Below are 16,451 nucleotides of genomic sequence, written 5' to 3'. Positions count from 1 at the left end.
ATTATTTAAGTTTTCCTCGAAAAATGCAAAAATTTTCCGTTATTTGGCTTTGAATATTTCAAATAATACATTTGACGAAAAAAGCTAACTTTTAACATGCCGTATCTCGGTTTGTATTAGTCTTAAAGATATTACAGAAAAAGAATTTGGTTTATGTTACTAAAAGATACAATTTTGATATCTACAGTTTTTTTGATTAAATGCATATTTTTCGAGGTATTCTCAAAAAACCATCTAAAAAGTATATTTTTTCGTCGAAAAACTGTTACTTTCAAGCGCGAATCACTTGAAAAATATTAGTTTTACGAGGAAAATGTAAAAAACATTTTTTTTAGAATTACTTTTTACATCGATTTACTTGGTTAAAATGTAATAAAAAATTCCCGCCCCCGAGATGGGGTGGCAACCAACCCCAAGGTTTTAGCGTACAGCGGCATGATATAGAAAATGATCCTTGGACTATTCCCTACCTTCTGTGAAAGTTTCAAGTAAATCCATAAGCAAGCAAGCATAGTGATTTAACCCAGCCTGAGAGACTTGCTCACCCCTAAAGAATGACATTCGGGTGATACAATTCATTGGGGCGAGGAGGATTAACTCCCGTAAGCAGGAATCACTCCACCCCGCTTCAATGCTCCAGACCATCCACTTACCCCCCGATAGCACTCTGATGCGCTATAGGGGCTCTCAATCAGCAAAGTGCTTATTATATGGGAGTCTTGGGTACACGGACTCCCATATGAAATCCTACCCCGATCAATGCAGGCCAGCGTGAGGCGCTCTATTCCCGCTATCTCTAGTGACTTATCTTCGATCTGTTTTGCTTGCTCGGGCGCCGAGTCCCCGCTCTGGGCTATGTCCAGTTCGGCGACTCGGCGCTCGAGGATGTGGGCCTCTCATGCCCTTTTTTGGGTTTTGTTACTAATATTTTTTTTTGTGGCTTTCGCCTATTGTTAATATTTTATTGATTTGTTTAGTGGCTGAAGCCGTTTTGAAGTTTTTTGTATATTTTTTTTTGAGGGATGTCTGAAAATTATAAAAATCAACATTAATAAATATAATGAGATGCCAAAGGTGAGCAGGTTGTCTTCTTTTGATAGAGCTACGATTATCTAGCCTTTATTATATATTTACTAATATTTGTTGTTTGGGTCTCCTATGTTTCCATCTATGGTACACATCATACCTTAATATCTCTTGCAATATCCGGTTTGGGTGGTCTTCTAGCTCAGCAAATTTTGTTCTGGCTTTTTCCTCCATAATATCCAGTACTCTTATTTGTTTTAGGTCTCTAAATAAGAACCGTTCGGCGACGTATCTGGGCACGTTTGCAGCTTCTCTGAGGCAGTTGTTGTGTGCCGCTTGTATCTTCTTTTTGTTACTTTGATTTATGTGACCCCATGCAAGAGATGCGTATGTAATTATTGGCAGTATAATGCTATTTATCAGTCTTAATTTTGTTTTCATAGCTAATTTGCTTCTTCTTCCTGTGAGTCCTCTTATTGCCGATCTGGCCGCTGCTGTTTTCTGGACTGTTGCGTTGACATGTGATGTGAATGTAAGACCTTGGTCCATTGTGACTCCTAAATATTTAACTTCGTTTTGCCATTCGATGGGTCTGTCTTGCAATGTTAGCTGTTCTTCTGGGTTATCTCTTCTCTTTTTGAAGATAACCGCTTGGGTCTTATCTGGATTTATTGCTATTTTCCATTGGATACTCCATTCTTCTATTGTATCCAATGCCGTCTGTAGATAAAGTAAATCAAGTAAATCTATATAATATAATATCAAGTAAATCCATGCTGGACGAAAAAATTGCGAGCCAAAATGCTTCATTTCCTCGATTAATTGATCTCTCCATTTCACGTTATCTGTAGAGAGTTGGTTTCTGCTCCATGTGTGAGGACTGGTAGAACGCACTGGTTGAAAGCTTTCCCTATGAAATGGATTTGGACATTTGTTTTAAAGAAGTCTTTCATTTTTCCGAATGCAGTCCAACCTAAACCTACTCTACTTAGTAGTTCAACTGTTTGGTTATCTCGGGTTAATCTTATTTCGTGGCCCAAATAAGGTAAGGTCACCAATTAAGGCCACCTTAAGGTTTAAATATCTGTAATATTTTATTCAGGAACAATATGGGGGAAAACTCTTGTATACGTATTGCCTAACATTTTAGCTATCGAATTTCAGGATAAAATACTTACTAAATAAATAAAGAAATATATAAAATTTTAACATTGAATAAATCTGGAATATTTGGCCTTATTAAGAACTGGTAGCTTAATAAGGCCAGTTTCATTTTTTTCGCAAATTGAGGTGGATAATAAATTTTAAACCTAAGAATTAAAGAACAAATACAAAATTTAGTGAAAGAAACTTTTATTCATATTAAAAACAAAAATTTGTCAATACATTAAGCACACATATTATACATATCGCACATTTACACACGTCTAGGACAATTGGCTTTATTAGGACACTGTCTACTTTTTTTGTTTAACATAAAAAAAAATAATAAAAAGCAATATAGAGAAAAGACAGTTCCAATTCCTTAAAATGTATTAATTTACTATCGCTTTACAAAGAAAAAATAATTGACTTATATTCATTAAGTACCATTTTAGTAATTTTATAACTTACCTAAAATTTATAAACGAACTTCCGCACCGTAACAAACACGTGTCTAGTCTACTTGGCGCTGCTATGTGATACTACCGACTGAATGGCGTAGACGATTTTGACTGAGAAAGACATTTACGGTGACCTCTAATATATAATATCTATATTTAAGAAAATATTTGCAATTGGCCTAATTAAGACACTGGCCTTATTTGGCGACACTATCTTACACATCTTTCCAGAACTTCTATGGGTGATTTCTCGATTTCTATTAGTTCATTGGGGACAAGATCATTTTAGTTTTCCCATAATTTTCTTTGAAGCATTTGAGATGTGGATATATCGGAGAATTCTTAAAATCCCATGGACTGGTCAGGTCATAAATGAGGAGGTCCTTAGAAGAATGGGGAAGAACCGAGAGGTACTAACCACCATCAAATCTCAAAAGTTGGAATACTTTGGACACATAGTATACGAAATGAATCCAGATATGCCTTCCTACAGGCCATCCTGCAAGGAAAATATTTGGAAAGCGAGGTCCAAGAAGAAGAAAAACCTCCTGGTTAGAGAACCTCAGAACAGGCCTCAGATAGGCACATCAAGAAAAAAAGATAGTTTTCTTTAAAATGACTCTCTGTGTTACTTGCTGTAGTTATTGTTGCAGTCACATGTTATGAGACAATGGGTGGAATGCATAAAACGTAGAACCTGCTAATGCTTCAAGTATGTACTACATTTTTGAAGATTTTACTACGCTTACAAAGCATTAAATGTTTGTAAGTCTAGTAAAACACATATAAAGCATTGGTAAGTGTAGTAATGCTTTGTAAGTGTAGTAAAATCTTCAAAAATGTAGTACATACTTGAAGCATTAGCAGGTACTACGTTTTCTGCATTCCACCCAATGTCATCGGCATATCGGAAATGCGGCGGGTGTAATTTCCTCACCAAAATAATCTTTTGCCTGCGTTTATAAGGGTATGTCATGATCCCACAGGTATTTTCCTCACCAAGACCAAAATGGTTATTTCAGTTATTTCAGGTAGATTTTACTAAAAGGCATTCAATTGAATTATTTATCTATTATTAAATTACAGTAGGTACCTATAATTATAATAATTAATTAATTAATTATAGTATTTTATTTTTAGTCACAATTGGAATTTTGACAAAAATGGCATGTTTAATAAAAAGTGATCGCGGTAAACCTTACGCGGTATTGGTATTTGAAAATTTTATTTTTTATAAAGTGAAAGTTTTAAAAAGTGAAGAAGTGTTCTGGAGGATAAAACAACTTGTAGTGCGAAATTTTTTACTATTGGTGCAACTTTTACAATATCTAGAAGTAGCCGACAACATAATCATGAACCAGATTGTCAGAAGTTAGATCGAAAAATTGTTTCTAGCTATTGTAAACGTAAAGCAGAAGAGAATTGAAAAACCAGCAAAAATTATACGCCAAGTACTTGCAGCTAATTTGTCTGAAACAATTACTACGATTGTTGTCAATTACATAAGAAAAAATATATAATTATCGACAAAAAATGATGCCTGGTCGACTTCCTTCCAATATTGATGAGGTTCAAGAATTTGTGACGGGGTGTGCTCAAAAAACAACCAAGAGGGAAAATTTTCTCTTTATAAACTGTGTCAAGACTTTTAGCCACACTGAATTTTATTATATGGATGGCACATTGCAATTATTCATTATTCATGGGCTAATTAATGGGCATTATATTTCTTTATTGTACTGTTTACTGCCAAACAAAAAAACAGAAATTTACAACAATATTTTTTATTTGTTAAAATCAGAAATTTTTAAAGCTCTCAAAATTGAGTTTAATGTTAGTAAAATTTTTGAAGATTTTGAAAAGGAATGCAATCATTGAAATGTGTCCGAACACTAAAATACATGGTTGTAAATTTCACCTACACTAAGCTTGACACTTATAGAAATATCTTGGTCTCTTGATTTAATATCAGAATATAAAAATGATTCTGAAAGAGGCAAGTGGCTCAAACATACTTTTGACCTTACATATAAAACCAGAAGACGTATCAGATTGTTTTGTGTTTGATTTAATGTCATGCAAACCAGGAAATGAAATTTAAGATAGATATGTTGATTATTTAGTTGAAACTTATATAGACGAAAATGCCATATTCTCCCCATATTTGTGGACAGAGGCAAATTCTTCTGTTATTCGTATTACGAATGCTTGCGAATCTTTTCATTCGCATTTTAATTTATCGTTTTGTAATACGCATCCATCCATATATATTTTCTTTGAAAAAATTAAAGAATTTCAGGTAGTTACGTATGTTAAAATTTAAAGTTTGCATATTGCAAAACCTATCAAAGATAAACAAGTTTAACTGAAATTGAAAAATGTAGTAAATTTATTAATATCAGTCTAATCAAATGACTAGAATGGATTTTGTAAAGTGTCTGTCTTATTATAGTAAATATTAAATAATAATTTATACGTCTTGCATATTATCTATATTATAAACTATTATTATAATGTAAGGAAATTAATGTCTTGTATTCGGATTTCGGATGCTTTCATAATAGACATTCTTAAATTAAACCTTATTTTATTACCTGAGTGTGTTGGTGAGGAAAATACCTACCGGATTAATAGGAACCTTTAAATTTGGTGAGGAAAATACCTCTTGGATTATATGTTTTTACTGGTTGGTGAGGAATTTACCTCCGCCCCGGAAATGATATATAGTTTCTTTCCATCGATGTTAATACCCTTTGAGTCTCACTCTAATCGTTTAAATACGAACTCCATGACTGTTATGAATAGTTTTAGCAACAAATTACCTCCCTGCCGCACCCCTCTGGCAATTTTTACCTTCACAATGAAGGTTTACAGCTGTTTTTGCATTTTCGTATATATTTCGAATAATATTCGCATACCTGCGGTCTATTATTCTGCATTCTGATAGTGCTTTTAAGATAGCGACTGTTTCCACTTTGTCAAAAACTTTGTGGAAGTCAACAAAAATAAAAACTAGGTATCAATTATTATATTCGATATCCTAAATTCGAAAAGCATTATTTTGGCAATGATCAGTTCGTATTTAGAAAAAATCTGCTTAAGGGCATAGGCGCAAAATGTCGCTCCCGTGTGTTTTAAATGCATTCATTTCTTTTTCGAATCCTGAAAAAAACTAATATGTATTTTTGAAAAATTTAGACGCAGAATGAAAGATTACATTATTACCGAGGGCCGAATGTTCCTTAGTATAATCAAAAAGTTTGTTTTGAATGAGATATATTTGAAATTAAAAATCACACTTAATTTTCTCTTTTTTTTTTCACCCCTTTTTTTATTAAAATAAACATATACCCCATTCCACGAATATACGACCCTCTTGGATTATCACGACAACGAATATTTTACTGTGCAAAATATTGTAACAAAATATTACTTTTGACCGACCGTCGTATAACAGGTCCCATCTCCACGCAGGCATTCCACGACGATGTTTCTAGATATGACGCGATGTAGCGGGACGGAAAGACGAGCAATTCTAAGAACGTCTGGACGATAACTAGAGATAGGCAGAATTTTCGAGAAATAACGATGGGCTATAAATTGGAACTGTTTTTGTAAATGAGTTCAGTGTATAATATAAATTCGTCTGTACAGTTATATAAATAAAGTCGTATATAAATACGAAATCGCTCGTTTTATTACAATGGTGTCCGGTGTTCGGTAAAATACAGTAAACTTAGTGCGATATAAATAAGTGAATTCGGAAAGACTTTAAAAGACTTTTGAACTTTATTCGTCGGGAATAATTGAAGTGCGTTGATTGTTCGGTATTCGGAAAGACTTAAGACATTTTGAAAAGTACGTGTGTGCCGACCAAAGATGTTGCTACAAGAACTGACCATAAAACAGCTCCGTGAACAATTAGAAGAGTACGAATTAGACAGCAGTGGGTGCAAGATAGTCCTACAAGCACGACTCAAGGATGTCCTCACGAAGAACGGAGATGACCCAGAGACGTTCCACTTCCAGTCAGCAGAACAAGTAATCTTATCGAAATTAAAAACTGTTTCTGAAACGATCGATGAAACTTCTAGAAAAAGCGACGAGAAATTTGAAAGTGTTTCTCAAAAGATCGACGAAACTTCTAGAAAAAGCGACGAGAAACTTGAAGAAGTTAGTAGAAAAAGCGACGAGAAATTCGAAAACGTTGCTAAAAGATTCGACGAGACTTCTCAAAAGATTGATGAAACTTTTAAAGAGGTTTGTAGACAAAACAACGAAAAACTTGAAGAAGTTTGTAAACAGAACAATGAGAAATTTGAAGAAGTTTCTAGAACATTCGATAAGATACAGAAAAGTGTAGACGACAATAAAGAAATGTTAGAAGAGAAGATCAAACAACTAGAGACTATGGTAACCAATACGAAAGTTCTACCTTCAGTTAATGCAGTAGTTTTGGCCGTAGAAGAGAAGATCAAAGAATTAGAAAGCATGATAACCGATACAAAAGTGCAACCGTCAGTTAATGCAGTAGCTTTAGATCCTGTAGTGAAAGATGAACTACCGAGAGACGAAATGTCGCATAATATGAGATTCAAATTACCACCATTTGATGGTAAGTCCTCTTGGTCCATATACCTTAGACAATTCGAAGCTGTTGCGACCGCCAATCATTGGACCGAACAGGAAAAGGCTGTTTCCTTGACTGCTGCTTTGCGAGGTGATGCTGCAGATATATTAAGATCAATTCCTAAGGGTCAAGAAAATTGTTACCAGACCTTGTTCACTCGTCTAGAAAAACGCTATGGGGATGCCCATCTACAACAAGTATACAAAGCACAACTGCGAAGTAGAAGTCAACGAGCAAGTGAGAATCTGCAAGAATTTGAAGCAGATGTGGCTCGTGTGGTGCGGTTGGCTTATCCAGAGGTTCCAGACAGCGTTTTAGAAGAAATTGCAGTAGATACCTTCGTCAATGGGCTGAAAGATAGTGAACTACAGAAAGCTTTACGACTAGCAAGACCGAAAGTTTTAGATGAAGCACTTGGTATTGCCTTGGAACACGAAGCAGCTAGCCAAGCTTCACGAAACAATCGAGTAATAGCCGTGGAAAAAGGCGATAAGAGAAAAGATGAACGTTTGGTGGAAATGGTACGGAGGGTGATTCGTGACACGATGCCGAAGAGACGCGTGAAGAGGACTGGAAGAGTTCGTTCAAATACAGATGCTTCCTCGATACGGCCATGCGGTGAAAGTTGTAATCACCGGCTTAAAGTAGAGGAACAGCGTTGCCCTGTGAGACGAACTACCGTAGTTAATGAACAATGGCAGCCCCAACAGCTACAACACGCCCAAGAAGATGATCCATGTATAAAAAGAGTATTGGATTGGATGCAGCAAGGTGAGAGACCTAGTTGGCAGAACATTAGTGCATGTAGTCCAGAAGTCAAGGCCTACTGGAGCCAATGGAATTGCCTGGTACTAAAAGATGATCTTCTGTACAGAACCTTTGAGAACGATGATGGTACAGAATCTAAGCTGCAGTTGATTGTACCTAAAAGTAAAGTGTCAGAAGTATTGCGTCAGTTGCATGACGGTACATCAGGTGGACACTTTGGTATTACGAAGACTCTGCAAAAGGTTCGAGAACGGTTCTATTGGGTGAACTGTAAAGATGATGTAAGAAGATGGTGCCGGAAATGTGAACTGTGTGCATCCGGTAATGGTCCAGTTGGTAAAAAGAGAGCACCCATGAGACAGTACAATGTTGGAAGTCTTATGGAAAGAGTAGCAATCGACATTGCAGGTCCATTTCCAGAAACCGATGCTGGAAATAAATACATTCTGGTAGCCATGGACTATTTTACGAAATGGACCGAGGCCTATGCATTACCGAATCAAGAAGCTGCTACCGTTGCAGAGGTACTTGTTAAAGAATTCTTCAGCCGATTTGGTGTTCCCTTGGAGATCCACTCCGACCAAGGGCGAAACTTTGAGTCAGCTCTTTTCCAAAACGTTTGTAAATTGATTGGTGCCAATAAGACCAGAACAACACCCCTGCATCCTCAATCAGATGGAATGGTCGAGAGGATGAACCGAACCATGGGTAAACACTTGTCCAAAGTTGTATCTGAACATCAGCGAGATTGGGACCAACACATTCATTTATTCCTGATGGCCTACCGCTCGGCCGTGAATGAAACTACAGGTCAAACACCAACCTGCCTGATGTTGGGTCGTGAAGTTCGTTTGCCCTGCGACCTAGAGTTTGGCTGCAGACCTTCCGAGGAATATGTTGCAGGCGAAGAATACGTAGACCGCCTGAAGTTACGAATGAACAACATTCATGAACTTGCCCGACAACACATCCAGATAGCCAGTGACAGAATGAAAGATCAATATGATTCTCGCTGCAAGAATGAAAGCTTCGAAGTAGGTGATCTTGTCTGGCTTTATAATCCACAACGTCGTCGAGGCCTGTGTCCTAAACTGCAAAGACAATGGGAAGGTCGGTATGAAGTTAAGAAGAAAATAAATGACGTAATATACAGAATTAAGAAGTTACCAAACGGTAAACCAAAAGTTATTCACATAAATCGTCTTGCACCATATGCTGGCTCAAATGAAACAGAGGAAGCCCGAGTCCTCCAACAGGAGATGAAAGATGCACCACAGCCAAGTTTTAAGGAATTTATGTCAAATTACGCAGAAAGAAAGAGTGCTAGATTCGGCGTGACCACAGAAGTTCAGCAAGATCTGTTTGGTGTTCCAGAAAACGTCTCTCTAGCCCACTGTGTTGCCCAAGACCTCGAGATGACTAAAGGAATCTCGTCCGTATTCAATAGAAAGTTCGGCCGCCTGGACGAGTTAAGGAATCAACAACCTAAAATTGGAAGAGTATTGCGATTGGAAGATGGTCCTCGATCTTTGCTGTATATAGTGACCAGGAAGTCTTATACGGACACGCCAAGCTACGAGAACATATGGCGTGCTCTAACTAATTTGAAGAAAATCGTGTGTAATTATGACATCAAAGATTTGGCTTTACCAAAAATAGGCCATGCAGTAGAAAATCTGGATTGGAAGATTGTGAGAAGCATGCTTGAAGTGATCTTCAGAGAAACTGGCGTACGAATTACTGTGTGTTGCATGAACCCGAAGATGTCATACCCTTCAAAGACAGTAGACTGTTACTTCTTTTCTAGGGGTGTATGCAGAGCTAGAGAATCCTGTAGGTTCCGCCATCCTGGGCCATCTAGAGTTGCTGATCGGGACGCTCAGATCTTAAGAGGGGAGCAGTGTAACAAAATATTACTTTTGACCGACCGTCGTATAACAGGTCCCATCTCCACGCAGGCATTCCACGACGATGTTTCTAGATATGACGCGATGTAGCGGGACGGAAAGACGAGCAATTCTAAGAACGTCTGGACGATAACTAGAGATAGGCAGAATTTTCGAGAAATAACGATGGGCTATAAATTGGAACTGTTTTTGTAAATGAGTTCAGTGTATAATATAAATTCGTCTGTACAGTTATATAAATAAAGTCGTATATAAATACGAAATCGCTCGTTTTATTACAATATGAAGAACGAGAGTAAATTGCAAATTATATCGTTGTTTATTGGAGTAATTATTAGAGCAAAATACTTTCGTACTTCTTATGTTGCACACAAAAATATTTCTTTGTCGCGATAATCGAAAACAGTCGTATATTCGTGGAATATACCATAGAAGTTTTCAGGGACTTTCGGCTCTCGGTAATAATGCAATCTTTCATTCTGCGTTTAAATTTTTCAAAAATACTTATTAGTTTTCTCAGGATTCGAAAAAAATTAATGCATTTAAAATACATTGGAACGACATTTTGCGTCTATGCCCTTAAAAGATAACCAAAACATAGTTTTTGAACTTTGCAAAAGACAAAGATCGATTACTATTATTATTTACAACGTATTGCAAAATATAATTTTTTTAATTCGCACCTAAATTTAGCGTGTAAACCTTTTAAGATAACACAATACAGACCAAGATAATTGTAATTGATCTCGAAATCAAATCTGACTAAAATGATAAATTTACTAGATTTCACAAATACTATAATTAAATGTTTAGCAATGTTTCTCAACACAATCGATAAGATTAGAGAAATTTATAAATAATGACATTGAAGGCAATTCCATATAAGGGTTCTTAGAAAAAGACAGTTAAAAGTAAAATAATCATGAGAAAGCACATGCTGTATACATACGTATACACGATGTGTGCACAAATTACATTGTCATATCAAAGTAATTATAGTATAGAGCAGCGATACTCAACCTTTTTTGTCCCTGGGCCACATAGTAGCTATTGCCACAGCTTGCGGGCCACAATCTAGTTGAAGTAATATACAGGATGGTGCAAATGAAAGGAATAAATTCGTTATTTTGTAAACCGGCGACTTTAAGGAAAAATCCTGAAATAGGTAGATTTTTATATTATGATTTTTTGACATATTATACTTATGTTATACTAGTGACGTCATCTATTGAGTGTGATGACGTAAATAGATTATTTTTTAAAATGAGAATAGGGTTCATGTGCTAGCTCATTTGACAGGACATTCAATGCTCTATTCAGTAATATAAACATTTTTTGCATATTTTATTTTTGAATATGAGGATTCGCACAGGTATGATGAAGCAAACAATAACGTGAGGAGCAAGTAAGCGCAACTTTTGAGAGTTTTGTAGTTATTCGGTACTAATTTCCAGAATTCTTCATATTGATTTGCCTCTCTTTTCTCTTTAAAAATTGCACCCAGATTTGTATTATCTTTAAAATAAATTAGATGATCTGACAACTTTGCGCTGTTAAATCCCAATGCCACAAGTTGTGTAGTAACGGCTACGGCTACTTCTAAGTGCCAGGGATTTTCCACTAACAGAAGACATTTCCTACTTTTTCGCAAATCATTAAATATTTGCTGAAATTCATAGCTCAAGGAAACTAAGTAATTGGAAATAGCACAGTTTTCTGGAGATACATCAATTCCATCTTGTTGACCTTTTACCAATGTCGAAAAGTTATGCAGATTTTTTATACTAATTTCCTCGATGTAAATCTTTAGCTTGTCCTCGAAAGCAAATAACTGTTTAGTTCGCCAAGTCTTCCTGTTATGTCTCAAATAAATGCTAAAAGCCATCACCAACTATCTTACTCAAGTTCAAAATAATTTGACCGTTTACAGGGCCTTTTAGTTAGCCTTCGGGCCACATAAAAAACGTAAAAGGGCCGCATGCGGCCCGCGGGCTGCAGGTTGAATATCATTGGTATAGAGTATAGACATATTATCTGCGCACTGCAATCTAAAACTGTTCCCCCTCTGTTTGGGTTCATAAATGCTGATGGTACGAGAGATGTTTTGTTCTCAATACAAGTCTTATTCCAGAGATGCAGACCTGTAGTCCAGGGCGCATCTGTTTTGAGATGGACGTTGAGAGGTGACTCAAATTTTTTTGCAGAAATTGCTTGAAAATATCTTAAATAATAATATTTGAGTTATCCTCCCACTCAAAATGGTCCGGAACATTGTTTAAATAATCAAAATGTCAAAATATGAAGGAAAAATTCGATTTTTTTATTGGTTTTTTGATTATAACTTTAAAACTATTCATTTCTGAGAAAAGTGGTACTGACATAAAAGTTGCGTAATTAAATTTCCTACAATATAGAATTAGTTAAAAATCTAAAAAATAGTCACCCTTGTTGCAAAATAGCAATAATTGCGAAAAAAACCATACAAAAACAAGTATTTGCATTTTACGTTTTTCAACCATTTATGCTACACTTAGGACCTTCATATTTTACCCAGAAAAATTTTACGATATAGTAAAACAACTCTGGTAAATTTCATTAAGATCGGTTTAATAGATTTTGCAATCTAGCTTTCGCAAAAAAAATTCATTTTTTTAAAATGTTGCAGGACTGAAAATAAAGCAGATAGCAAGTTGAATTTTTTTTGCTTATAGAAGTGTACTTTACCTTTCATTTGCAATTTGCAAAATTAAAATCGATTAATTACCACGGCATCAGTAAATTTTTTAAATAAACATTAATTTTTGGTGCTACGCGCAGGACAGCGGTATTCGATTCACACAAGTTGATTTCCACCAAAATTCCTTCCAATCTTTATCTAATATATTATTTTCTTACTCTATATTTTGTTGTATTTTAATATTTTAATTCCACAAAAATCAAACTAATTTTATTATTGTTTGTGAAATATTGTTTAAACAATTGCATATGTTTAAAAATAATAAACTTTTATTCTCTAAGTTAAAACATAAAAACAAAGAAAGTTTTTGCTAAAAAAGTGTTATTTCAAAGGATAGAGTATGTGTTTTTATTTTGCAATAAACAAATTTATTTATTTATATCGAAATGTAATAAAAATTAAAATGTATCAATCATTATCAAAGGTCATTGGAATGCCCAATCAGAGCAAACTATCCGCTGTCCTGCGCGTAGCACCAATAATTAATGTTTATTTAAAAAAATTCCTGACGCCGTGGTAGTTAATCCATTTTAGTTTTGCAAATTGCAAATAAAAGGTACACTACACTTCTATAAGCAAAAACATTTCAACTTGCTATCTGCTTTATTTTCAGTCCTGTAACATTTTGAAAAAATGAATTTTTTTTGCGAAAGCTGGATTGCAAAATTTATTTTGCAAAATCTATTGAACCGATCTTAATAAAATTTACAGTATTGTTTTACTGTATCATAATGTTTTTCTGGGTGAAATATAAAGGTCCTCAGTGTAGCATAAATGGTCGAAAAACGTAAAATGCGAATACTTGTTTTTGTATGGTTGTTTCGCAATTATTGCTATTTTGCAACAAGGGTGACTATTTTTTAAATTATTAACCAATTCTATATTGTAGGAAATTTTATTACGCAACTTTTATTTCAGTACAAGTTTTCTCGAAAATGAATACTTTTAAAGTTATAATCAAAAAACGAAGAAAAAAATCGAATTTTTCGTTAATTTTTTGACATTTTGATTATTTAAACAATGTTCCGGACCTTTTTGAGAGGGAGGATAACTCAAATATTATTATTTGAGTTATTTTCAAACAATTTCTCCAAAAAAATTTGAGTCACCTCTCAACGTCCAAATGTACTAATATTTTTACAGATGCGCCCTGGTCTACTGTTAATTGTGACGTATACGCATGTCTGCTTGATTACGAGAAAGTGTTTGATCGAGTATAGTATACCACTGAAAGATGATGTAAATATTAATATAACTAGGAATTAACAACCAGGATCTAAAAATAATTAGAAAACTTTACTGGAATCAGATCGCAAACTTCAGAGGTGAAGGTGAACACACCGAATATGTAAAAATCATGCGTGGAATGAGTCAAGGCTGTATTTTGTCTCCTCTAATATTCAACCTCTACTTTGAAAGAAGATTTATAGAAGCTTTGCACGAAACTGAAAAAGGTATTCTACTAAACGGGTAACGACTGAACATCAGGTATGCAGATGACACCATAGTATTTGCGGACAATCTAGAAAACCTATAAATTCTTATGAATAAAATCACGTATTATGTACAGTTAACAATATGGACTCAATTTAAATGTAAAAGAGACAAAGCTTATGATTGGTTACAAAAAGATAATAGGAGATCAATTCTTACATCAACTACTTACTTACAACTACCTCAATTCTTACTTACAACTACCTCGGCACCATAATAAGTGAAGAATGGACCAACAACCAAGTTAGTCTAGTCGCAACGTAGGGGGTCTCGTGGGCACTTTTAGCTCGCCGCGATTTGATGGTGGTATTATAGGTTTTTTGGGTCGCTGAATCCAATGGAAGTGGTCTGGAAGCCCAAATGTGGTGCGTTTAATTGGCATTAACAAATTATGGTAAAATTAGGTGTTTTTCAGGAATTATTCAAAGCCCTGTAAATAAATTGATAGTGTTAAGGTCTTCCCTGGTGTATTTTTGGTCGCTGAATCGAATGCGACTAGTCGCGATTACTCAAAATATGTTCTTATTTTATTAATAACAAAATAATTGTTTATTCTCCAAAAAGATCGAAATAATGCGCTATTTACAGCAAGTTTGTAGTCTTTTTTCATAGTATCTTTATACGCTAAATCGATTGTCACTAGTCGTGATAGCTTAAACCACGTTCCGACTTTGTTATTAATAAATTATTGCAAAAATAATTGTTTATAATACGTTTACTCATTTTGGCTCTAAATTTAAAAAAACCACTTGGATTGACATGAAATTTGGCATACACGTAGCTAACATGTCAAACAAAACAAGTGATATTGTGACGATGTCTGATTTTACCCTGGGGTGAGTTTCACCCCTTTTCGAGGGTGAAAAAAGTAACCTTTAAAATAAGTCCGGAAGTGGATAAACTGATTAATTCTAAGCAACTTTTGTTCTATACAGTTTTTTCACTAAGTCAATACTTTTCGAGTTATTTGCGAGTGAATATGTTCATTTTTCAACAAAAAAACCAAATACATAACTCGAAAAGTATTGACATAGTGAAAAAACTGTATAGAACAAAAGTTGCTTAGAATTAATCGGTTTATCCACTTCCGGACTTATTTTAAAGGTTTCTTTTTTCACCACCGAAAAGAGGGGAAACTCACCCCCAGGGTAAAAGCAGACATCGGCACAATATCACTTGTTTTGTTTGACATGTTAGCTACGTGCATGCCAAATTTCATGTCAATCCAAGTGGTTTTTTAAAATTTAGAGCAAAAACCGTGAGTGAACGTACTATAAACGGTTATTTTTGCAATAATTTATTAATAACAAAGTCGGAACGTGGTTTAAGCTATCACGACTAGTGGAAATCGATTTATCGTATAAAAATACTATGAAAAAGACTACAAACTTGCTGTAGATAGCGCATTTCGAGCTTTTCGGCGAATAAACAATTATTTTGTTATTAACAAAATAAGAACATATTTTGAGTAATCGCGACTAGTCGCATTCGATTCATCGACCAAAAATACACCAGAGAAGACCTTAGTACTATCAATTTATTTACAGGGCTTCTAATAATTCCTGAAAAACACCTAATTTTACCATATTTTGTTAATAACAATTAAACGCACCACATCTGGGCTTCCAGACCACTTCCATTAGATTCAGCGACCCAAAAAAACCTATAATACCACCATCAAATCGCGGCGAGCTAAAAGTGCCCACGGGATCCCCTATGTTGCGACTAGACTAAGAGATAAGAGTGCGCATCGGAAAGCTAGATGCCGCTTCAACCGGATGGGGCCTTCTTCCAGAGCTTCAACCTTTCTCTCGACATGCTGAGATGCTACGTCTTCTCTCTCCTTTTTTGTGGCGTTAAGTCATGGACCTTGAACGAAGATATGTGCAGAAAATAAACTCCGCCGAATAGAAAGAGATGCATATACAAACACTTTTCTCTGTCGCACTGGGGGAACAGTTTTAGATTGCAGCGCGCAGTTTAGGTATTGTATATAATCATATCCTTAACCTCTATTCTTAAATATTCAAAAAATATTCCATAATATCCAATAACATTTAATACAATATCCCAAATATCTTCTTCTTCTTAAGGTACCGTCTTCCTTCGAAGGTTGGTTATCGTATTTTAATAGCCACGATTTTATCCCTTATTATCCATCCATCCATCCAATGGCACTACAGCCCAAATCGAGCCTTGGCCTCCTTCAACAAGCTTCTCCAATCATTTCGATTTACCGCTGTTCTTTTCCATGAACGCGTTCCCAGGAAGTTCCTGGCATCCTC

General features: G+C 35.3%; 1 protein-coding gene across 6 annotated transcripts in view; it reads left to right on the top strand.

The window, feature by feature from the left end:
• The window catches only part of LOC114344106 (glutamine--fructose-6-phosphate aminotransferase [isomerizing] 2), a 165,525-nt gene that overhangs the window by 44,185 nt on the left and 104,889 nt on the right, over positions 1 to 16,451 (top strand). For 2 of the 6 annotated variants that reach the window (XR_007699160.1, XM_050655386.1), the window contains exon 1: positions 10,932 to 11,100. The exons of 1 other annotated variant lie outside the window; for it this stretch is intronic. Coding sequence is in view for 4 of the 5 variants with exons in the window: in XM_050655386.1 (XP_050511343.1) it covers positions 11,031 to 11,100 (70 nt within the window). In the remaining variant the exon portion in view is untranslated. Of the gene's footprint in view, positions 1 to 10,931; positions 11,101 to 16,451 lie in introns of those variants that run through there. 3 more of the 6 variants (XM_050655388.1, XM_050655389.1, XM_050655387.1) reach the window with 3 other exon arrangements.

This window comes from Diabrotica virgifera, chromosome 7 (assembly GCF_917563875.1).
Source record: "Diabrotica virgifera virgifera chromosome 7, PGI_DIABVI_V3a".
Classification (NCBI taxonomy): Eukaryota; Metazoa; Arthropoda; class Insecta; order Coleoptera; family Chrysomelidae; genus Diabrotica; species Diabrotica virgifera.
The sequence above is the reverse complement of the archived record's forward strand: the minus strand, read 5'-3'. Positions and strand labels throughout refer to the sequence as shown.